Source organism: Pongo pygmaeus, chromosome 8 (genome assembly GCF_028885625.2).
Source record: "Pongo pygmaeus isolate AG05252 chromosome 8, NHGRI_mPonPyg2-v2.0_pri, whole genome shotgun sequence".
Taxonomy (NCBI): Eukaryota; Metazoa; Chordata; class Mammalia; order Primates; family Hominidae; genus Pongo; species Pongo pygmaeus.
This window is the reverse complement of record NC_072381.2, coordinates 138,377,267-138,401,885: the sequence shown is the minus strand read 5'-3', so window position 1 is coordinate 138,401,885 and position 24,619 is coordinate 138,377,267. Positions and strand designations below refer to the sequence as shown.

The 24,619-nt window shown below is 56.8% G+C and overlaps 1 protein-coding gene across 1 annotated transcript in view; it reads left to right on the top strand.

Annotated features, from left to right (window-relative positions):
• Positions 1-24,619, top strand: part of CFAP46 (cilia and flagella associated protein 46) — a 132,908-nt gene that overhangs the window by 90,564 nt on the left and 17,725 nt on the right. The window contains 11 exon segments of the mRNA XM_054473811.2: positions 520-708; positions 1,419-1,607; positions 4,567-4,701; positions 4,777-4,956; positions 5,423-5,593; positions 14,122-14,219; positions 14,810-14,886; positions 15,563-15,693; positions 16,227-16,348; positions 16,879-16,961; positions 17,477-17,644. Coding sequence (XP_054329786.1) covers positions 520-708; positions 1,419-1,607; positions 4,567-4,701; positions 4,777-4,956; positions 5,423-5,593; positions 14,122-14,219; positions 14,810-14,886; positions 15,563-15,693; positions 16,227-16,348; positions 16,879-16,961; positions 17,477-17,644 — 1,543 coding nt within the window.

Below are 24,619 nucleotides of genomic sequence, written 5' to 3'. Positions count from 1 at the left end.
GTGTTTACTTGCTCGTGAATGTTCGCGGCAGCTTTATTCGTAGTAGCCCCAGAACTGGAAATAAAATATTTGAATAGATAAGCGGGGTGTGGCACGTGCACACGGTCACCGACGCCGGCTGTGAGAGGGAAGGAGTGTGCGTGCAGCCGCGTGGGGGAGTCTCACGGTGACTTCGCCGAGGAAAATGAACCAGACAGAAAGACCGCACGCTGTGCGCCTCCACTTAGGTACAGTTCTGGAAAATGCCAACGACTGCAGGGCGCCGGCAGGCAGCTAGGTGACCGGGAGGGAACACGAGGCGGGGGTGAAGAGATTTGGGGGTGAGGGCTACTGTATTATCTGGAAGGTGGTGATGGTTTCATGGGTGCATTCGTGATCAAAGTGTGTCAGTTTTCCACTGTAGATCTGTGCAGTTTATTATGAGTTTCTTATGTCGGTTATGCCTCGTCCAAGCCGTGGGGATGTAGATTCAGGCTTACCAGAAGCTTCCGTGCTTCAGAGGCATCCTGACCCCCTCAGTTGCAGAACGTCAACACGCCCCTGATGAGGAAGCTGGCGCGCCTCAAGCTCGGCCTCGTGGAAATGGCTCTGGACATGCTCCAGTTCATCTGGGAGGAGGCCCACGGGCAGCAGACTGACCAGGGGTCCCTGGAGAAGCTGCTGGCAGACTATCTGCAGAACACCAGTGACTACACTTCCATCGGCCTGGTAATTGCTGGGGTCACAGATTCCCTGTGGAGGGAGCACCAGGCCACAGTGCAGCTGAGGGGACCCCCGTTCCAGCAGGAGCCGTCTCCATCACTGTGCACCTGGCCGTGCAGGTCAGCTGGGAACCTCGTGCAGCAGGGGGAGCTCCCGGGCATTGTCTCACCATTCGAGGAGACTGAATTGGCTCATAAAATCGAGGTCCCATTGCGGGAGTGTTTCCTGTATGACCCACAGCTGCCCTTCCCGACTCCTGAATTTGCTTTGACTAATTAATCCATATTAATAATTAATGCATATGTGGATTAAAGAGCTCAATAGAGGTGGACTCCATTTTGGTAAAAAAAAAAGTTGAATATGTAGAATGTTTCAAGGGAAATATACATTCTTCCATTTTACGTTTTCTTAGACTTCATGAAACATGACTCAAATTAATTTACATAAGTATAAATGGACCAAAGACGGGCCTAAAACTGATTTGTCAGTGAGCTCTGAATTAAGGTTCTATGAGCAGACGTCTGTGACCCCCACACCAGAGCCCCGGAGACCCTCCCTGCGCGTGCAGCACCCTGCGGGGCAGGCAGGGCTGTTTCTCAGAGCTCCCCAGTGTCCCCACCCACAGGGGACACCAGAGGGCGGGCTCACTGGGTCCCCTGGGCAGGGTGGGCGGTTGCCCTTGGGGTGGCAGCTGTAACATGTCTGTCTTTTCGAAGCAATGGTTCACGCTGAAGCGGACTCTGGCACATGGGGCACTGGCACAGCTGGGGAGCCTGCAGCCGCTGAGCGTGGGCTGTGTGGAGATCCGCGCCCGGCTCCTGGGCCTGGCCGGGAGGGCCCTGCACCTGCTGGCCATGCAAGCTGACCCTGTGCGCCCTGCCTGCTACTGGGAGGAGGGCCCCTCGGTAGGTGCTCCTGCTTCTATCCCAAGTCTGGCTCCGACACCTGTTGCCCGTGCCTAAAAAACACAAGCAAAGTGTTTAGAACTCCTGTGATTGTAGCAGACAAATTGTGTCATCCTCCGTTAAGAAGGGCATGGCCCCAGGAAGAGAGAAAAATGTAGGAAGGCGTGAGGGAAGAAATGGGGCTGGCGAAACACAGGCCTTCAGATCAGACCTGGGAGGGAACCACAGCATCTGTGGAGTAGGCAGGGAGGGCAGGCAGGCACGTGGGTCGACCCGCACCAGCACGGAGCCAGCCCACCCCAGCAGGGAGCCAGCCCACCCCAGCATGCAGCCCGCCCCAATCCAGCCCTGTGCTGGCGAGCATGGAGCAACGCAACTGGTGTCTCCCGCAGCAGCGGCTCTGGCTGGGCCCCGCGCAGGGACCTGGGGAGTTCAGAAGCTGCAGGAGCGGCCTAGGGTGGGCCTGAGCACCGGGTGCCGTGGCCCCCATACCAGTGCACAGCAGGGCCAGCCCTGGGCGGCCTTGGCTCCCCTCCATCCCCCACCCCCTACGGCCCAGGGAGGCTGTTGCCTTAGTGCCCAGGTGGCTCTAAGAAGGGCAGTCGGGACCTTCTTCACCCTCAGCCCAGGGCCCACCCTTCTCCAGAAGGCTGCAAGGCTGCCCAGCAGGGCTGAGTCAGCTGCAGGAGTGACCTGCTCCCTCAGACCCTGGTGATGGCCCCTACAAGCCACGCAAGCCCCCAGGTCACCTTCCTAAACACCTGTGCAGAAGCCAGCTCCTCCCCCGGAAGGCACCTGCCCCAGCAGAGAAGCTGGGCTCGTCCCCACACACCAGCTCCTCAGGAAGACGCCCTCAGGGACCGGAGCAACCACACTGTGTGTGCCCGGCTCCACGCCCAGGGCAATCCCCCCACCAGGTGCCGCGCAGCCCTGGGTCGGCCCTGAGATGTTGTCTGTCCTGCGTCCTCAGGACCTAGCACAGGACTTGACGTAGCCCGAATGAATTGATGGAATCGTGGCTCTCGGTGCAACCAGCCTCCATTGGCCGGCTTGGGCCCGAGTAGCGGGTGGGCATGGACCAGAAGCGAGGGTCCGCAGGGCCGCCTCTGAGCTGCGTCCTCATCCGTGAATGCTGCTGATGGTGCCCCAGCGAGGAGGGGCCGGGGAAGAGCAGACGTCAAGTCCCGTGTGGTGCGCGCAGGGGTCTTCCGCAGCCCCCACCCCATGCAGGCCAGGCCGGACGTACCTGCCTTTTGCTGTCCTTAGATAAGATTTATGTTGTTGTCCAGCTTCTTGAAATCAAAGCTTAAATCAAGGTTTTTCTGGCTTTTTTCTTGTATTCAAGGGTGTATTTTTCCTCTAACCCCCATTTTAGTCTCCCAAGTTTTGATGCGTAGGATTGACACGGTCTAGGGTTGCTGGTCACGTTGTCTAAGGTGTTACCCGAGCGCGTTGTCCATTGTCTCACAACCCAGAAAATTAAGGTGCGTGGACACAGGGAGAGGTTACAGCGAAAGTTTAATAAGTGAAAAAAAAAAAGCTCTCTGCGGCGGAGAGGGGGCCCGAGTCGGTTCCCGTTTTCACAGTTGAATCCAAACGCTCTGATAAGAAAGTCCGCTCCTCTCTTTCACTGTTCTTGTGACTTCCTTGTCTGTGCCGCTGCGGACGTGTCTTTAGGGAGCCCAAAGCGCAGCCTCTTGTTTGTGCAGCTGTGGGTGTGTTTTGGATAAGCCCCCTACCCCCTCCCACAGCCCATGCAGGTTCCCTCGGAGCCCACCGTGTTCATGCCTGAAAAGGGGAGGAAACTTTTCCCGGGAGCCGGCTGATGACCTGGAAAACGAAGGCTTCTCTGCTGCCCCTCCCCACTCACCAGTGCTGCTGCAGCTTGGTTTTGTCCAGCAGCTGTCTCCGCCTGTGGCTGTGACATTTCAGGCTGTTTCTCCAAGGACCAGCCTTGGCTGTCGGCCTCACTGACTTTTCCTTTTCTCTTCCCTCAGTATTTTCATTCTCTAAGTCTGCTTTATAAATTCCATTGCAATTTCTCGTTTGACTGACTTGGTGATTGTATCTTGTTTAATTTCAAGGCAACTGTGTTTCTCACGGGTCTGTTTTCATGACTGACTTCCAGTTTAATGTCCTGGTGGTTGAAAACACACCGAGTGGTCTCGGTCCTGGGGACTCTGCAGTGGCTGCACGTGGTGCAGCCCTGGTCGGTTTTGGTAAATGTTCTGCACACACCTGAATGGCGTGTGCTCCGTCGTGAAAGGGGCCAGGCTCCGTGCATGTCAGGTGGCCATGGCTGCCCTGCCTCCAGCGTGCTTGCTGGTTTCTGCCCGCATTCAGGCAGCCTACTAGAACGGGGATGTGTCCATCACTCCTTCCCAATTTCTATCAATGTTTTCCTTATTTTGATGCCTGATCATTGGGTGCATATATAGATTTGACGCTGCGATACCTTGTGTCCCGAAAACCCAGGGGGCTCCCTCTCAACCCAGGTTCTTCAGGGGCTGCCTGGGCTTCCTATCCCCACGTTGGTGCTTGTGTCTCGGTCAGACCAGGGGCCCCTGAGGGCCGGTGGATGCCTCGGCCTCAGTGCTGGCTGGTTCCAGGAAAGGTGTTTCCAAAGGACAGGAATGACAGCCCCCTGGGATTGTGTTGGATTCCAGGCCCACGTGACTCAGGCCGGCTTCCTCAGGGGGCTGCGTCCTCACCCTGGCTGCAGCATCCCCTCGCCCAGGCTCCAGCGTCCCCTTGCCCAGGCTCACGGGTCAGGGCCACCCTGCATCAACTCAGGGGTGGAGGGTTTGGGACAGTGAGAGGCCACGCTGCGGCCTGCGGTGCCCCCCACCGGGGGACCCTGCTGAGGAGCCCGAGCACCCCGGCCTCCCTGGGTGGGCCCTCCCCACGCTGACCAAGCAGGAACCCAGAAGTGTCTGCCAACCTGCAATGTGTGTCACAGGTGGGCGCCAAGCTGAGCGGCCTCAAGTCTCTGGAGCTGGAGGTAGAGGAAGAGGGTGCCACAAAGTCCAGCAGGGACCCGCCGGCCTCCAGGGCAGCCCCGGAGGAGCACGGCAGGAGAGGCGAGGACCTGAAGGTGCGGCTACCCCTCCCACCCCTCGTGTGGCCTCTGCCCGGAGCCCAGCGTGAGCCTGAGCCTTGTGCCCCACAGCGGAGGATGGCTCTGGCCCAGCAGTACCTGGCTCAGGCGTCAGAGGTGCTGCTGCAGTGCCTACAGGTGGCCCTTGGCAGTGGCCTCCTGGATGTTGCAGCAGCCGCCAGCCTGGAGATGGTGGAGTGTGTCGGCACCCTGGACCCCGCAACTACCTGCCAGTTCCTGGCTCTGTCTCAGGTGTGTCTCTGCCCTGCGCACCTCCAGCCAGGCCCTTCATGGAGGAAGGAGGACCCCGGGCTTCGGCTGGGGCCCTCGCCTTGTCGGGACTCCATTAGAGAAGCAGGCCGCAGGCCAGGGTCCTCAAGCAGTGGGAGCCTGCCAGCCACGTAAACTTGTGGCTCAGAGAGAACATGCATTCGTGTGCTTATCCCTGAACCCCTGCATCGGGCAGACACAGAGACCCGGCAGTCGCAGGCCAGCAGGGCCCTGTCCGTGCGGACCTCACAGAGGTCCCACAGAGGGAACAAGCGTGGCCCCACGCGACTCTGCAGGTGCCAGGAGGAGCCAGCATCCCAGAGCAGCCTTGCCAGGAGAGCCAGCCCACTCCTGCTCCCAGGCTGCAGCCGCTGCGCACCCTCCGCAGGGTGCAAGGCCTCCCCGCCCAGACCTCGGGCCCCGGCACACCTCCCCTGCTCCCTTTCAGAGCTGCTCGGCATCGGAGACGATGAGGGATGTCCTGCTTACAGCCACAGCCAACACCAGCAGCTCACAGCTGGCGGCCCTGCTGCAGCTACAGCACCAGCTCCGGCGCCAAGACAGGACCACCACCAGCCTGGGTGCCAGTGTGGAGCAGAGGCTGGCTGCCGTGTCCAAGGTAAGCAGGCAGGGATGCCACTGAACCTGCCCCGGCTCTGGAGCTCAGCGGACAGACACTGCAGCCGCACAGTCCCACACCTGAGCGAGGGCAGCCTTGCTCACCCCCCAGCTCATGATCCATCCCTCCCCGTGCCCCCAGCCATGTGCGCCTGGGTCACCTCTCCAAGCCTCAGTGTCCTCCTGGTCCTTGTGGGGGTAGTAACGGCCCACCTGGGGGGTGCGGTGAGGTTGGCGAGGTCACAACTACAAACGCACAGCCAGGCCTGCAGCCAAGAGCTGACCAGCAGACGGGCCAGCAGTGTCCTGAGGGCCTCATGTGGATTGGAGCTGCATGTTCCCTACCTCTGTTTAAGGAAATATTTTACACCTTGGTCAGGTCCAAGGGTTTAATCTTGAGAAACATTTTTGTAGAGCAGGATAGCTAATGGCACCTTTTGTTCGGATTAGCAGGTGCGAATGGCAGTATTTAAAGAAAAAAGACGACGACATTTCTTGAATTGTGGGAAACAGACAAGTGTGGCCTAATGGGGCCCCTCCGTCCTTCGGCTGCATGGCTGCCTCCCTGGTCCTCTCATTGGGGTGGATCTGACCAAATATCCCCTTGTCCAGGGCTGTTTCATGGACAATGCTTTGCTGGTGAGGGTGGGGTGGGGGCAGCATCCGCCACTGGGTGACAGGAGCACCCCTGCCACTGTGACATCCAGAGATGTCTGCAGACATCGCCAGTAGGCGCAACATGGCCCCAGCTGAGAACTGGTGACTCAACCCAGAGGTGGAAACCTGGAAAGCTGCTGTCCTTCTGAAGCTGAGAGGACAGAGGGTGGAGGCAAGGGGCCTGCAGGCCCAGCCCAGGCGCAAGAACAGGAGAAGGTGGCACAGTCTGGCCCTGCGCCTGGAGGAAGACGCTGATGCACATGGCCCTGCTGGAGCTGGGTCCAGGAGGGTGTGCATGGCAAGCGGGAATAAAAATGGGCTAAGCCAGGCGTTGGGGGCACCTGTGGTCTAAGCTGGGCATGGGGGCACGCACCTGTAGTCCCAGCTACTCAGGAGCCTGAGGCAGGAGGATCACTTGAGCCCAGGAGTTCAAGGCTGCAGTGAGCCATGATAGTGCCTGTGAATAGCCACTGATGCCCAGCCTGACCAACATAGTGAGACCCCATCTCAAAAAAAATGGGCTGCCCCGGGCAACACTTACTGGACAGATGAGGAGCAAGCAGCCAGGCTGGCACCAGAGCACCTGCTGTGGGTGAGCTGGGCACAGGAGTCATGGCTCCCTCCCCCATGGCTGCAGACCAGGCAGAGCTCACCCCATAGGAGCTTTGGGGACCAAGGGCACCAGTGTGTGTGCAGGACTGAGTGCAGGGCCAGGAGGTGGCCTGGGGCTTGACATGTCACCCCCATCAGTCACCACGATGGGGGTCACCACTCCTCAGGCCCTCCTGTTTCAGGAATTCTCATGGAAAAGCTGCACCGACTCTCAGCCAGGCACAGACTCAGTGCAGTCGGGCTGGGGGACGTCGTAGGCCACAGCAGGCCCACTGCAGCAGCCTCGGGAAAGGCCGGTGAATGGCAGAGCCTCATATTTTTAAAGTTATCAGCTATGGAAGCAATGAGAACTAGCTAAGCTAAAATGTTTGCACTGAGAGCATTGAGTCAACCCTCACCGTCCACCCCGGGGCCACTGGGCAATTCGGAAATCAGCTGGGACTGGTGTCAACAGAAGCTCTGCGAGGAGGAGTAGCGAGCCTGGAGCCAGGAGGGGAGAGGTCACTGCGCTGCAGCTGGGAGCAGCCCCGCAGCACCCTGGGAACACCCACCAAGGCCAGAGCCTTACAGCACCCTGGGAACACCCACTGAGACCAGAGCCCCACAGCACCCTGGGAACACCCACCAGGTCCTGGGCCTTAGGGACGTTCCCCTGGAAGCTTCTGGAAGGCAGTGAAATCTGCTGTGGTCTTGTGGTGCCTGGAGAGGACGCAGCCTCCAGGACATAGTGTCCCCTGCAGCATCCCATATGTGCTCTCCTAAATGAAGGGCTCAGTGTGGGGGTTTCCGGGAAAAGTGAATGCAGCCCAAGGTTGAATCTGTGACTGAGAAACAGACTGAAGAAAAGACCCCGTCTGAGGGGGAAATTGGAAAAGACAGAGCAAGGGTGCTATGATTTGAACATTTGTCCGCTTTGAAACTCGTGTTGAAACAATGCCCAATGTGGCAGTATTGAGAGGTAACTGGGTCATGAGGGCTCATGAATGGATCAGCCCATTTGTTGACTAATAAGTTAATGGATTCTGGTTACATGGAGTGGGCTGATGGCTGTATGAGAAGAGGAGAAGACCTGGGCTAACACAGCCCCCTCACCGTGTGTCATCCTGGGCCACCTCAGGACTCTGCAGAGGCCCCACCTGCAAGAAGGCCCTCATCAGATGCGGCCCTTTGACCTTCGACTTCTCAGCCTCCAGAACTGTAAGAAATAATTTCCTTTTCTTTATAAATTATTCAGTTTCAGATATTCTGCTATAAACAACTGGAAATGGACTAAGAAAATTGGTACCAGGAGTGGGGTGGTTGACAATAATGAATACTTGAAAATATGGGAGCAGCTTTGGAACTGAGTAATGAGCAGAGGCTGAAAGCATTTGGAGGAGAAGGTTTTTGAAAACCCATTATGTCTGTAAATGGATCATTGAGGGTGATTCTGGTGAGGGCTTGCCTGGAAGACAAGATGACAAGGGAAAGTTTGGAACTCTTTAGAGATCCGTTAAGTGGTCGTGACCAGAATGCTGATTTGGACAGGAAAGGCCATTCTGATGAGATTCCAGATTGAACTGTGGAGCAAGGTATTAAAACCTAGAATAAAGGCCAGCCTCGTCATAAATTAGCAAAGACCTTGGCTGAACTGTCCACGTGGAACAGCTTTGTCAAAGGCTGAACTTGAGAGTGGTAAACAAGAGTATCTGGTAGACTAAATATCCAAGCAGCAAAGAATTAGGCTGCTGCGTGGCTACTTCTAACCACTACACTGAGCTGCAAAAGGGAAAAAATAACTCGGAGATGGAATTTATCATTGAAAGAAGAGTGAGCGGAAGGATCTGGAAGCTCTTAGCCTGGCCACGTAAAGAGTGAAAGGTGTGCCCAGGAGAAGAGCCAAGGCTCTAGACCGTTCACCAAAAGTCAGCACAGAGAGAAGGGGCCAGGTGCTGTTCTTCAAGGCAGTGGAAGAAAGACCCAGAAGGCATTTCAGAGATCCTCAAGGCTGCCCTCCCATTGCAAGCCTGGAGGCCACGGAGGGCAGAATTGCACTGGTGGATGGGTCAGAGGTGCCCTCCACAGGCTCCCTGCCCAGGGCCTGCTGGGGACCATGCTCCCTAAATTCCAGTGCAGCTCTCCATGGTGGCCCCAGGGGTGGCTCAGGCAGCTCTGGTGCAGATAGACCCACAGCTCAAGATGTGGCCTCAGCATTGGCCACGGCCACGTGGCACTGATTCTGCAGGCTTGTAGAGAGCAAGATGTAGAGAGGCTTGGCAGCCTCCATCCAGATTTCAAAGGATGCCATTGAAAGCCTGGGGGCCTGGGCAGAGACTCGTTCCAGGGATGGAGGAACCACTACAGACAGCCCCGGCAGAGCAAAGCCTAGTGCAGCCACCGGAACAGGACTCTCACCAGGACCCCAGAGCTGTGGAGTCACTGGCAGCTCGGGAAGCTTCAGGCACCGGACTCCCACCTGTAACGGCAGCCATGTGGGCTGCACCCAGCAAAGCCATGGGGAGGCCCAACCCCCACCCGTGTGTCCAGAGGCAGCAGGTGCTCTTGAGAGAGACCATTCCCTGAAGTTAGGATCACGTCAGCCCTGTGGGGTTGGGGCTTGCTTGGAGCCTCCACTCCTCATTTTGCCTATTCCCGTTTTCAAGTGGGAATGTCTCAGCCGGTCCCACCACTGTATGTCAGAAGTAGAGAACTTGTTTTGATTTCACAGGCTCGTAGATAAGACTCTGAACTTCGGACTTTTGAGTTGCTGCTGGAACAAGTTAAGACTCTGGGGCTACGGGGTTTGTAGGAATGTATCTGTACATGAGAAGGACATGAGTTTTGGGGGTAGAATGCTATGGCTTGAATGTTCCCTCCAAAACTCATGAATGGGTTGATTTAATTAATGGTTTTAGATTCAGGGGTTATCCTGGGAGCGGGACTGGTGGCTTTATAGGAAGAGGAGGAGAGACTTGAGCTGGCACACTCAGCCCCCTCGCCACGGAATGCCCTGCGCCACCCCGGACTCTATGGCGTCCCCACCTGCGAGAAGGCCCTCACCAGACGTGACTAAAACCGACCAGCGCTGGGCCACACGCAGCCACAGCAGAGATCCCCAGTACCAAGGTCACTCAGAGTGTGTTTTCCAACCACGGTGACGTAAAGCGGGAAATCAGTAACAAAAATGGACCCGTGAGAAACACAGGTGCCTTGATATTAAACAGTTACTTACGATGATCAAATTAGTCAAAGAAGTCACAGCGGAATTCAGAAAACACTTTAAACTGACTTAGATTTAAACTGACTTAGAGAATGAAAATACTACAAATAAAAATTTACGTGACTTAGCTCAAACGGGTTACAGGAAAAATACAGCCTTGAATACAAGAAGAAAGCCAGAAAACACCTTGATTTCAGCTTTGATTTCAAGAAGCTGGACAACAACAATAAATTAAAAATGAAAGAGGACAAATCAATACAACATCAGAAACAGTGAAGCCAAAACCAGCAGAGGAAATCCAAGGCACAAGTTGGTTCCAAAGAGAAGACAATGAAATGGAGAAACACCTGCTCAAGAAAGAAAGGGAAAAGGCGAGTTTCCAGTATCAGTAAGAAAAAGACCCATCCCTGAGATGATGCAGGCATCGAAAGTTCACACAGAATGTTCTTGACAGCCTTACCCCAATACAGGCGACACTGGACTCAAACGGACCAACTCCTCAACAAAACACAGCTCACCAAAGCCAACAGAAGCGTAGAAAATCCAAATGATTCCATGTCTGTTAAAGAAATTGAATCTTTTATTTAAAATGTTGCTACAAAGAAAACCCAGACCCCACTGGCTTCACCAGTAAATTCTTCCAAAAACTGAAAGAATAAATAACCGCTTTGAAAACTCATAGAAAGTAGAAATAAAGCAAAAAACTTCCTCTTTTACTAAGAGGCCAGATGAACATTGACACTAGAAACTTAGCAGGGACATTACAAGAAAGGAAAAACTCTCTCATCACTATTACACAAAAATCCTAACAAAATACGGCAAATAAAGTCCAGCAGTTATAAAGGGCACCACGTCAGGGTGAAGTGGTTGTGTTCCATGTGGTTCAATATTAAAAAATCATTCAACATCACTGACCATGTCAACAGAAAAGGAGACAAATCACAAAATCACCTTGACGGGTGCAAAAAAGGTGTCTTTCAAAATCCAACATCAACTCATGATTTTTAAAATTAAGATAGAAGCAAATGTCCTTAATCCAATAAAGAATATCTATACAGCCCTAGCATGCATCATATTTAATGGTACAATATTGAAAAGTTTTCCCCAAGAGTGGAAAGGTACACCCTATCAGCACTTGTATTAAATACAGAACAACACGACTAGAAAAAGAAATAACATGTAGAAAGACTGAAGGAAAAGAAAATACAGAACCAAGAGACCGAAGAACTCGGGTGCTGTTCCGTGTGTGTGGGCCGAGAGGCTCCGTGCTGTGAAGCCAGCAGTTCTCTCTGTGGCTGAGGGTTCACGGACTGTCTTCCTCCTTCCGGCGAGGTCTTAGCCTGGTTCCCCTGAGCTATTAGCAATGTTGTTTTCCGCAGACATGGCCTGGCAGGTGGCCCAGGGCTGTGTCCCTTGTGGGGACCTGGGGCTGCACCACTCCCCTGTGGCCACGGGAGACACAGGGTAGGAGCCGTACAAGGGAAAATATGACAAATCAGACTGCGTTGAAATTCAGAAGTTCTGTTCACCAAAAACGCCCTGCCGAGAGTCGAGGGGCAGCCACAGAGAATGAGAAGAGAAGATATTGACACTAGGTTGCCGACACATGTGTGTCCTGCATGGATGAAGGGTGTGGGTCCCTTTCCAGTAAGAAAAGGAGACACTGATTGAAGATGGCACGAGGTTGGAATCTCACAAAAGCAGAGATTCGTGTGGCCAATAATTGTAATGGTGCTCAAGTTCATTAGTCAGGGAAATGCAAAATTGAAGCCCGACGCAGATAACCAGACACCAACCAGAATGGCTCCCATGGAAAAGGAGGACACGGCCAGTGGGGATGAGACGGGGATGGGGGCAGCTGAGGCTCCCTGGGCCTCATGCCCGCCCCCGGGCGCAGCAGTCCCTGGGCAGGGTTCTGGCGGAATTGCTGTAGCTGACACAGCGAGGCTGCACCTGACTCCACGCCCGGTAGAAATCCTTCGCTGGGGTCCCCAGAGAGCAGCATTGCTCATGACCCCCAACGACGGGAAGCCACCCAGATGCCCTTGGCCACAGAAGGGATGAAGACGCTGTGGCGTTCCCAGCTGTGGTGTCTGCAAGCGAGGAAGGCCAGCCCCATGCTTCACCTGGGTGAAGCCCACAGCGCAAGCCAGAGGCCCGGCAGAAAAGCCCACCTGAGCTGCTAGAATCTGTTGTGGTCCCCTTGTGGGGATGAGGGCCAGTGGCCGGCAATGTCCCATCTCTTGGCCTGGCCACACAGGTGTGCCCACTGCAAAAATCCATCAAGCTTTTCACGCATGGGCTTTTACACAGCTTTCTGTATATTCTACTTTGATAGTAAGTTTTATAAAAACTGCTTTGTTTGTGCAAACTTGAAGCTATGACTCAGAACCACAAGCCTCACAGCTCGACGGGGGGCTGCCCATGCGGAGAGGCCCAGGCCTCCAGGAACCCTCTGGCTGGCCCTCAGGGGCTGTGGTGGCCGCCTGCCGCTGGTGGTGAGGAGCCTGAACTGCGTGCCGGGTCTGGTATTAGATAGACTCATAGTCCACGGGAGCGGACGGGCTGGAGCCGCCGCCTGCACTGCCTGACCACAGCCGACTGGCATCCCAGGGGCCTGAGGCCAGGAAGAGAGGGCCTTCCCCAGGGGAGCATGGGGGCACAGCTCTGAGTCTACACTGTGTACACGTGTGTGTCCGTGCATGTCTGCGTCTGTGCGTCTGTGCACCGGGTGCGTGTCTGGGTCCGTGTATGCATTCATCTGTGTGTGTCCGTGCATGTCTGCGTGTGTGCATCTGTGTACGTGTGCATGTGTGTGTCTGTGCATGTCTGCGTGAGTACGTCTACGCATGGGTGGGTGTCGGTGTCCGTGCATGTCTGTGTGTCTGGGTCCGTGTACACATGCATCTGTGTGTGTCTGTGCATGTCTCCGTGTGTGCATCTGTGGTGTGTGTCTGTGTGTGTCCGTGCCTGTCTCTGTGTGTGCATCTGTGATGTGTGTGTGTGTGTCCGTGCCTGTCTCCGTGTGTGCATCTGTGGTGTGTGTCTGTGTGTGTCCGTGCCTGTCTCCGTGTGTGCATCTGTGGTGTGTGTCCGTGCCTGTCTCCGTGTGTGCATCTGTGGTGTGTGTCCATGCCTGTCTCCGTGTGTGCATCTGTGGTGTGTGTGTGTGTCCGTGCCTGTCTCCGTGTGTGCATCTGTGGTGTGTGTGTGTGTGTCCGTGCCTGTCTCCGTGTGTGCATCTGTGGTGTGTGTCCATGCCTGTCTCCGTGTGTGCATCTGTGGTGTGTGTGTGTGTGTCCGTGCCTGTCTCCGTGTGTGCATCTGTGGTGTGTGTGTGTGTGTGTCCGTGCCTGTCTCCGTGTGTGCATCTGTGGTGTGTGTCTGTGTGTGTCCGTGCCTGTCTCCGTGTGTGCATCTGTGGTGTGTGTGTGTGTGTGTCCGTGCCTGTCTCCGTGTGTGCATCTGTGGTGTGTGTCTGTGTGTGTCCGTGCCTGTCTCCGTGTGTGCATCTGTGGTGTGTGTCTGTGTGTGTCCGTGCCTGTCTCCGTGTGTGCATCTGTGGTGTGTGTCTGTGTGTGTCCGTGCCTGTCTCCGTGTGTGCATCTGTGGTGTGTGTGTGTGTCCGTGCCTGTCTCCGTGTGTGCATCTGTGGTGTGTGTGTGTGTCCGTGCCTGTCTCCGTGTGTGGTGTGGAGGATACAGAAGGATGGAGGGAAAGGCACCACTCATGGAGGAGGTGCTGGAGAATTTTCCATTTTTTATTTTGGGTTTGGTGAACATGCACTTTGTGTCATGCAAATCAGGTTTCTAAACATTAACAACCGGAGAGAAGTGACATTTTGGGGCCGCCGGTGACTCTGGTGTGCCTCTGCTGCCCCCTGGTGGCAGCCCCGAGTCACTTCCAGCAGGGCCCCGACCCCAAGGGCCCAGCCTGGGGCAGGAAGGGTACAAAGCCCCCGCCGCGGCTCTGCCACGAGGTCTCCTGGAAATGAGGGGAACAGCACAGCGACGTCCCTGTGTCCTAAATGCGTCCACTGATAGCCGTTTTTCACCACACAGGCTTGGCAAAATCTCTGCGTCACTGAACAGCATTTTAACCTCTTGAATGAGATGCCTCCGACCTTTTGGATCCTCTTTCTGCACCTCTCAGGGGACAGGTAAAGCTGCTGCTTCTTGTCGAGGCCGCCCCCAGCCTGCTGAGAGGCCTCAGGGAGGCAGAGACCCAGCCGTGGGCTGCCCACACCTCAGCCCCACCCCAGGGAGGCCTGGGACTCGGGAAACGCCCGGCCAGTCCCGAGAAGGTCTTGGACAGACACCAGGTACCCCAAGGGCGGGGGTGGTTCAGAGATCCCCCTTCGTGTGACCTGTCTCCCGTACAGGGTCTTTGTGTCTGGTCTGGGTGTCCGGACCTGAAGGTCACTGTTATGGTGGAGCCGAGAGCAGGACAGCTGTCCTCTCCGGCTCCCACTGGCCTGGAGCCAGCCGGCGGTGCCTCTGGCAGTGACCACAGAACTCACTGGCCGTGGCCAAGTGCCCGGTGCATGACCCAGCGTGTTCTCAATCCACATCCTGACCGGCCATGCACACCCAGCGGTGCCCCTGGAGGCGCACACGGGGAGGGCCCTGCTACGGGTGCATGGTCTGCAGAGTTGGCCTCACTGGGCTCCTCTGAGGTCGCTGGAGCTGGGCTGTGAGGTGTGTTCCCTTCATGGCTTGCCTGCGACCCCGGCCCGCGTCCTGCCAGCAGGTCCCGTCTGTACGGCGCTGCCTACGAGAAACCCAAGTTCATTACTGCAGCCAAAGGAAAGGTGCAGGCAGTGGGAGGTGAGCAGGGCTGTGGGGGGGGGGAGGGGGGAGGGGAGCAGGGCGGGGGGAGCAGGGGCGAGAGTGGGGAGGTGAGCAGGGCTGTGTGGGGAGGGGGAGGGGAGAGGGGGAGGGGAGGGGGCAGGGGGAGGGGGAGCAGGGCGAGAGGGGGAGGGGAGCAGGAGCAGGAGTGCGGGAGGGGAGCAGGGCTGGGAAGGGGGAGGGGAGCATGGGCAGGAGTGGGGGAGGGGAGCGGAGGGGACAGGAGCATTGGGAAGGGGGAGCAGGGGCGGGAGGGGAGCGGTTGCGGGAGGGGAGCGGGGGTGGGAGCAGAGCTGATGCCCACTGTGCCTCAGGCTCCCTGCACACGGGCCCTTTCCTTCCAGAAGCTGAAGGCCCACCAGGGAGCCCCTGGGGTCCCAGGGGTGTGGCCTCTCCCAGCCCTCCACCCACAGGGATGGAGAGGTCTGTAGAGCCTGTGACATTCTGGAAACAGGTGTAGACGGGGCGTGTGCTTCCCTGGGGCCCAGGGCCCCAGGCTGCGCGATGATGTGGCGGCCCCACAAGGAGGAAGGGACTTCCATCCATGCAGCCTTTCCTGCGGGACAGCAGCCCTTTTCCCAGTGCTCACCACGCACGGTCCAGCTGCCATCCTCAGCCCTGGGCAGCGACAGAGGGTGTGTCCATGTCCCCGCAGGCTCCTGCAAGGTGATGCGTCTGGCCATGAGTCCCACCACCTTCTCCCACCTGCTGGCCTGTGCCCAGCAGTTCCGGAAGCAGACCCAGGCCCAGGTGTACAGCGAGGACATGGCCCTGAACACAGACTCGGTGAGGCCCTCCAGGCTCCAAGCCACCCTGCCGGGACCCTCTGCTCCCCACCCCTGAGAGCCAGGACCCCGGTGAGGTGGGGGGAGGGGAGGGGCGGGGCGCTGGGCCAGGCTGCTGAAGGGCTTGGGCCATCCCGACACCCGGGCACTGCCCAACTCCCAGGCCAAGCTCCACATGGGGGAAGAACTCGCTCCTTGGGCTCCTTGGCCATGTCTGATCCCTGAAGCACAAAGAGGAGGGGCCTGGCCCACTCTGCTCCGCAGAGCTCAGGGTCACCTGGGCCCGGCTGTCCCCACAGGCAGGACCCTCCATGGTGCGGGCAGAGGAGATGGGTGGGGGCTGGGGTCTCAGGGTGACCCTCCAGAGGATGGGCCAAGTGCTGTGGGGCCCTCGTTGCCGAGCCAGGTGCCCTTGTTCACCACGCTGTTTGCAGAAGGGGCAGGAGCTCGGCCTTTCCTCAGGGGCCTGGCCCTCGCGGGGTCTGGGCCATGCGCCCTGTTTGCTACGAGGGCCTCTTTTTTGGATTGAGGTAGGAGCCAGAAGGCCTCCAGGTGGAAGAGAAGGAGCGCCCTGTGCAGAGGCTCAGCAGCGTTCTGGGGCCCCTGGAGGAGCTTCTGAAGCCGCTCTTCCCCCTGCTCAGCCTCTCCGAGGCCAGGTACTGGGGATGACATTGAGGCTGGCACCCCACCACGCTCACGCATGGACACGTGTGTCCAGTGCCGTGGCCAACCACGTGTGATTGCTGTGCCTTCTCGGCCGCCTTTGTTCAGGACTCGGCGCCGCCCGCCTGCTCCCAGGAAGCAGTTCTTCCTGGTTTTGCCTCCATTCCTGCCTGGAGGAGTACTGCCCACTGCCCACTGCCCACAGTCCCTCCAGCTCCTGGCCCAAGTGTAGGGTGGGAGGGCAATCACCTCCGAGGGGCCGCCCAGGCTCCTTTGATTTGGGGTGGGAAGGAAGGCAGAGGGGACGGACACCTGGCACCGTTTAGCTTGTCTGGTGGATCAGAGATGATCCCAAAATCCTGTGGCTCATCCCGGCCCCACTCAGTGGGCCCATCCCCAGAAGTGAGCGTGGGGATTCGTGGTGCTGCTGCCTTAGAGTGAAACAGGCTGAGCAGGTGTCGCCTATATTCCAAGCGTTTGTTATCTCTGCTTCTTAAACCCGAATATATAATCTGACTTTCAGAGTGCAGACACCTGCGGTTGTTGCCGATTCAGGGAAGTCGAAGGGCAAAGACAAGGAGAGGAAAACGTCCACAGGACAACACGGTGAGTGGGGCGGGTGCAGCCACTCAGCCCGGGGAGCTCGTCCCGCCAGAAGAGGTGGGGTTGGGATCCACCCACCCATCCGGGAACACCAAGGGGTGTCAGGAACCCAGGAGTCCCACAAGCCCTGCAGCCCCTCCCCCTGAGGCCTCCCTGCGCATGGGGTCCCCGGAAGGTTCTCTGCACAGCCCCGGACCAGCCCTCCGGGTAGGAGGCTCTGTGCCAAGCCTCCTGAGAGCACCACGGAACCCAGTACAGCCACCTTTGCATGGGTGGATTGTCAGCCCCGCCACACCACACGTGCTCGCTAACAAAAAGAATCGTGTGGAGGGACAGGCGTGATGGGAGGCTGTTCCTTGCCCCGTTCTGGGGCATCTGGAGGAGGAGTTGGCATGGAGTCAAGGCGGGCTGCCAGCCTTTCCCAGCGCCCAGCAGCCAAGTCAGAAGATGGAGCCCTGCAGCCCCGTGGGAGGGGTCCCGTCTTCAGGAGCTGATCTCCCTGCTCTGCTGTTTCCCAGACACAGTCCAGCCCGAGGTTGCGGATAAGATAGTCCTGGTCGCAGACAGACATCTCCTGGAGCTGCCACTGGAAGGTCTTTCTGTGTTCGATGAAGGGACAATTTCCTCTGTGTCACGAGAGTTTTCTCTTCAAATGCTGTGGAATCGCCTCCATAAAGAAGAGACAGGTAGGAGCTGCCCTCAGTCACCTTAATGTGCAATTTTAAAATGGAAATATTTAAATTATTTTTCAGATGAAACAATGTTAGCTCCTATCAAAAGATAATCATCAAATGTTGCAACATTTTTCTAGGCATTTATTCATTCAAAGATATTTATAGGGTATAAATACTCACCAGCCTGGGCAACGTGGTGAGCGTGCATCCCTACGAGAAATTTTAAAATTAGCTGGGCATGGTGGCGTGCACCTGTGGCCCCGGCTGCTCAGGAGGCTGGGAGGTGGGAGGGTGGTTTGAGCCTGGGAGACTGAGGCTTTGGGGAGCTGAGATGGCGCCACTGCACTCCAGCCTGGGTAACAGAGTGAGACCCTGTCAAAAATAAAATATATATGTATGTATATAAACACTCAAAACTATTTATAAAATACCTGCTATGTGCCAGTATCCTGGTGCTAAACACACAGGGAAGACGAACTTAACGCTGCTCTTGCCCCCACAAATACCTATTTCAAAGGAGGGGACCAGATGTGTAGTAAACTGCCAGCCTCTCCGTTAATCACTCAGACGGTGAAAAGCACGAGGGAGAGCGCAGAAGGCCCTGACTTCGGCTGGGATTCGGGGGTGATGACATTCTGTGACTGAGTGCTGGCCGTGCAGACGTGCCCAGGTTGTGAAACTTCCCCAAGCCCTACGCTTGCAGTGTGTGCAGTTTTCTGCACTTCGGTATCAAATAAAATTAAATAGATTGGACTTTTGCTTCCATCTCAGATGAAGTAACAGGGACCAGATTTATTCTTCCAGCTGAGACAAATAAAAACCAGAGAAAAGCATATGAAATGAGGGTTTTCAAACATTGACGAGCAGTCCTCGCAGGACGGGGGTCCTCGAAGGGGGGTTGGCCGGCGAGCGCCACAGCCCACCCAGCTCTTACTCTCTGGGGAATTTCCAGGCCACAGCATTGTGGGGGGGGGGCGGCAGGAAGAGCCCAGGGGTCTCCCCAAGTTGAAGACAGGCAGTTTGGAGTCTGGGAAACTGACAGCTACAACGTGCAGGGCGGGAGACAGCTGCAAGGAACGGCCACTCCGAGATCTGCGGAGCCCTCGGCAGGAAGACGGCCACTGCCTGTGTGCGAGACCAGGGAAAGAGACAGCTCTGAAAATAGTGAAAACACGGATAAACACTTAAAACTCCTTTATTTTCAAAATCTCTTTAAAATATTTTTGAGCAAAAAGCTTAGAGCAAAAGAAAATAATAATGGTATGGGGTTTTATAACATAAATGTGAGATGAACAACGACAGCACAAAAGATGAGAGGGAGGGAATGGAAGCAAAGTACTTAAAGTCTCCATCGTCGGGAGAAAGTGTATAATATTACTTGAAGATGGACTGTGATAAAGTTATAAACTATACATCCTCAAGTAATCAATAAAAACAAAACAAAAAAAACCCCACAGAGTTTATCGCAAATACATAATGAAGAAGATGAAATGGAGTCATAAACACAGAAAAAAGGGAACAGAGAACAGATAGGAAAAATAAAAAACAAATAGCAAGATAGTATATTTCAACCCAACCATATCCATCATCACATTAAGTGTCTAAACACCCCCAACTAAAAGAAAAAGATCATCTGATTAAATGAAAATTCAGCATTCAAAATATGCTCCCTGCAAGAACCCACTTTAAATACAAAGAAAATGGTAAGTTAAAAAGAAAGGATGGAAAAACCTTATCTCTTAGTATCCAAAGAAGGTTGGCATGGTGAGATTAAATTAGAAAAAGGCGGAGTTCATCCTGGGAACGTGACCAGGGCCACAGCGGGCCATTCCGTAAAGAGGAGGAGGCTAATTCATGAAGAGGGTGTGAAACCTCAGTGTCTGTACATTGATTAACATCGCTGCAAAACACACGAGACAAAACCCCCGGAGCCACAGAACAATCAAGACGTACCCGGGGATGGCTGGGGAGGTCAACATCCCTTTCTCAACAGTGATGGAACAAATGTGCATCAAATCAGTAATGGACATTGATGTAACATTCCCCCCACGGCAGAAGAATGTACACATTTTCACACACACACACACAGAACATTTGACAAGATATACCCTAAGTTGAGCCATAAGACAAGCCTCAAAAATATGAAAGGGTCCAAATTACCCACAGTAGGTTCTCTGACCACAGTGGAGTTAAATTAGAACTTAATAACAGAAACCATGCCTGGAAAAACCCAGACACTTGGAAACTAAATATGCTTCTTAAATACCCATGGATAAAAGAAGAAATTGAAAGGGAAATTTGGAAAATACTGTGATGTGAATGAAGACAACAGCACAATTTATCATTATTTGTGGATGCTGCTGAAGCGCAAGAGGGACTTTATGGAACTAAGCATGGATGTTAGGAAAGAAAAAAGGCTGCAAAGCAATGACCGCTATTTCTATCTTCAAAAATTAGAAAAAGAGCAAATTTAACACAAGCATAGTCAAGGATGATGAAAATAAGAACAGAAATCTATGACACAGGAAACAGAAACACAAACCAAAAGCAAGTTCTTTGAGAAAAATCAATAAAATTAATACACCTCTAGTCAGGTCAGGCTGATCAGGAAAAAAGAGAGACACAAAATTATCAATATCAAAAATGATACCTCTCCCTCTCCCTCTCCCTCTCCCTCTCCCTCTCCCTCTCCCTCTCCCTCTCCCTCTCCCTCTCCCTCTCCCTCTCCCTCTCCCTCTCCCTCTCCCTCTCCCTCTCCCTCTCCCTCTCCCTCTCCCTCTCCCTCTCCCTCTCCCTCTCCCTCTCCCTCTCCCTCTCCCTCTCCCTCTCCCTCTCCCTCTCCCTCTCCCTCTCCCTCTCCCTCTCCCTCTCCCTCTCCCTCTCCCTCTCCCTCTCCCTCTCCCTCTCCCTCTCCCTCTCCCTCTCCCTCTCCCTCTCCCCTCTTCCCTCTTCCCTCTTCCCTCTCCCTCTCCCTCTCCCTCCTTTCTTCGGTCTCCCGCTGTTACCGAAGCTGGACTGTACTGCCATGATCCGGCTCGCTGCAACCTCCCTGCCTCGGGCTCCGGTGACTCTCCTGCCTCGGCCTGCCGAGTGCCTGGGATTGCAGGCACGCGCCGCCACGCCTGAATGGTTTTTGTATTTTTGGTGGAGACGGGGTTTCGCCGTGTTGACCGGGCTGGTCTCCAGCTCCTGGCCTCGAGTGATCTGCCTGCCTCGGCCTCCCGAGGTGCTGGGATTGCGGACGGAGTCTCGCTAACTCAACGCTCAATGGTGCTCAGGCTGGAGTGCAGTGGTGTGATCTCGGCTCGCTGCAACCTCCACCTACCAGCCTCCTGCCTTGGCCTCTTAAAGTGCTAAGATTACAGCCTCTGCCCCGCCGCCACCCCGTCTAGAAAGTGAGGAGCATCTCTGCCTGGCCGCCCATCGTCTGGGATGTGAGGATCCCCTCTGCCCGGCCGCCCTTTCTGGGAAGTGAGGAGCGCCTCTGCCCGGCCGCCCTATCTGGGAAGTGAGGAGCGCCTCTGCCCGGCCGCCCATCGTCTGGGATGTGAGGAGCGCCTCTGCCCGGCTGCCACCCCGTCTGGGAGGAAAGGAGGAGCGCCTCTGCCCGGCTGCCCCGTCTGGGAGATGAGGAGCACCTCTGCCCGGCCGCCCCGTCTGGGAGGTGAGGAGCGCCTCTGCCCGGCCGCCCCGTCTGGGAGGTGAGGAGCGCCTCGGCCTGGCCACCCCTTCTGGGAGGTGAGGAGCGCCTCTGCCCGGCCACCACCCCGTCTGGGAGGAAGTGAGGAGCGCCTCTGCCCGGCCGCCCCGTCTGGGAGGTGAGGAGTGCCTCTGCCCGGCCGCCACCCCGTCTGGGAGGAAGTGAGGAGCACCTCTGCCCGGCTGCCCCGTCTGGGAGATGAGGAGCACCTCTGCCCGGCCGCCCCGTCTGGGAGGTGAGGAGCGCCTCTGCCTGGCCGCCACCCCGTCTGGGAGGAAGTGAGGAGCGCCTCTGCCCGGTTGCCCCATCTGGGAGGTGAGGAGCGCCTCTGCCTGGCCGCCACCCTGTCTGGGAAGTGAGGAGCACCTCTGCCCGGCTGCCACCCCATATGGGAAGTGAGGAGCGCCTCTGCCCAGCCGCCCCTTCTGGGAGGTGAGGAGTGCCTCTGCCCAGCCGCCCCGTCTGGGAGGTGAGGAGCGCCTCTGCCCGGCCGCCCCGTCTGGGAGGTGAGGAGCGCCTCTGCCTGGCCGCCACCCCGTCTGGGAGGAAGTGAGGAGCACCTCTGCCCAGCTGCCACATCTGGGAAGTGAGGAGCGCCTCTGCCTGGCTGCCACCCCCTATGGGAAGTGAGGAGCGCCTCTGCCCGGCCGCCCACTCTGGGAAGTGAGGAGCGCCTCTGCCTGGCCGCCCACTCTGGGAGGTGAGGAGCGCCTCTGCCTGGCCACTCCGTCTGGGAGGTGAGGAGCGCCTCTGCCCGGCCGCCACCCCGTCTGGGAGGAAGTGAGGAGCACCTCTGCCCGGCCGCCCCGTCTGGGAAGTGAGGAGCGCCTCTGCCCGGCCGCCACCCCATCTGGGAGGAAGTGAGGAGCGCCTCTGCCCGGCTGCCCCATCTGGGAAGTGAGGAGCGCCTCTGCCCGGCCGCCACCCCGTATGGGAAGTGAGGAGCGCCTCTGTCCGGCCGCCCCGTCTGGGAGGTGAGGAGTGCCTCTGCCCGGCCGTCACCCCGTCTGGGGGGAAGTGAGGAGCACCTCTGCCCGGCCGCCCCGTCTGGGAGATGAGGAGCACCTCTGCCCGGCCGCCCCGTCTGGGAGGTGAGGAGTGCCTCTGCCCAGCCGCCACCCCGTCTGGGAGGAAGTGAGGAGCACCTCTGCCCGGCCGCCCCCTCTGGGAAGTGAGGAGCGCCTCTGCCTGGCCGCCACCCCGTCTGGGGGGAAGTGAGGAGCGCCTCTGCCTGGCTGCCCCATCTGGGAAGGGAGGAGCGCCTCTGCCCAGCCGCCACACCGTCTGGGAAGTGAGGAGCGCCTCTGCCTGGCCACCCCGTCTAGGAGGTGAGGAGCGCCTCTGCCCGGCCGCCCAGTCTGGGAAGTGAGGAGCGCCTCTGCCTGGCCGCCACCCCGTCTGGGAGGAAGTGAGGAGCACCTCTGCCCAGCTGCCCCATCTGGGAAGTGAGGAGCACCTCTGCCCGGCTGCCACCCCGTATGGGAAGTGAGGAGCGCCTCTGTCTGGCCGCCCCGTCTGGGAGGTGAGGAGTGCCTCTGCCCGGCCGTCACCCCGTCTGGGGGGAAGTGAGGAGCACCTCTGCCCGGCCGCCCCGTCTGGGAGATGAGGAGCACCTCTGCCCGGCCGCCCCGTCTGGGAGGTGAGGAGTGCCTCTGCCCAGCCACCACCCCGTCTGGGAGAAGTGAGGAGCACCTCTGCCCGGCCGCCCCCTCTGGGAAGTGAGGAGCGCCTCTGCCTGGCCGCCACCCCGTCTGGGAGGAAGAGGTGAGGAGCGCCTCTGCCCGGCCGCCCAGTCTGGGAAGTGAGGAGCGCCTCTGCCCGGCCGCCCAGTCTGGGAAGTGAGGAGCGCCTCTGCCCGGCCGCCCCGTCTGGGAAGTGAGGAGCGCCTCTGCCCGGCCGCCCTGTCTGGGAGGTGAGGAGCGCCTCTGCCCGGCCGCCCGGTCTGGGAAGTGAGGAGCGCCTCTGCCCGGCCGCCCCCTCTGGGAAGTGAGGAGCGCCTCTGCCCGGCCGCCACCCCGTCTGGGAGGAAGTGAGGAGCGCCTCTGCCCGGGCGGCCCCGTCTGGGAAGTGAGGAGCGCCTCTGCCCGGGCGGCCCCGTCTGGGAAGCGAGGAGCGCCTCTGCCCGGCCGCCCTGTCTGGGAGGTGAGGAGCGCCTCTGCCCGGCCGCCCTGTCTGGGAGGTGAGGAGCGCCTCTGCCCGGCTGCCCTGTCTGGGAGGTGTACCCAACAGCTCCGAAGAGACAGCGACCATCGGGAGCCGGCCATGAGGACGATGGCGGTTTTGTTGAAAGGAAGGGGGGGGGAAGTGTGGGGAAAGGAAAGAGAGATCAGATTGTTGCTGTGTCTGGGTAGAAAGGGGTGGGCATAGGAGATTCCATTTTGTTCTGACTAGGAGAAATTCCTCTGCCTTGGGATGCTGTTGATCTATGGCCTTTCCCCCAGCCCCATGCTCTCTGAAACATATGCTGTGTCAACTCAGGGTTAAATGGATTAAGGGCGGTGCAAGATGTACTTTGTTAAACAGATGCTTGAAGGCAGCATGCTCTTTAAGAGTCATCACCACTCCCTAATCTCCAGTACCCAGGGGCACAAACACTGCAGAAGGCCGCAGGGTCCTCTGCCTAGGAAAACCAGAGACCTTTGTTCATGTGTTTATCTCCTGACCTTCTCTCCACTATTATCCTATGACCCTCCCATATCCCCCTCTCTGAGAAACACCCAAGAATCATCAATAAATACTTCATAAATTAAAAAAAAAAAAAAAAAAAAAAAATGATAGAGGCAGCATCACTACAGAGTCAAGAGAGGATAAAAAGTAAATAATGAATAATGCTGTGCCAATAAATTTAACAACTTAGATGAAATGGACAAGTTCCTCGAAAGACCCAAACTTCCAAACTCACTCAAGAAGAAAGGGATGACCTGGATAGGCCTGTATCTATTAAAGTAATAGAATGTTTAGTTTGAAATCTCCCCACAAAGAAAAAGCCTTGGCTGGGCGCGGTGGCTCACGCCTGTAATCCCAGCACTTTGAGAGGCCGAGGCAGGTGGATCACGAGGTCAGGAGTTCAAGACCAGCCTGGCCAAGATGGTGAAACCCCATCTTTACTAAAAACACAAAATTTAGCTGAGTGTGGTGGCATGTGCCTGTAATCCCAGCTACTCAGGAGGCTAAGACAGGAGAATCGCTTGAACCCGGGAGGTAGAGGTTGCAGTGAGCTGAGATTGCGCCACTGTACTCCAGCCTGGGTGACAGAGCGAGACTCCATCTCAAAAAAAAAAAAGAAA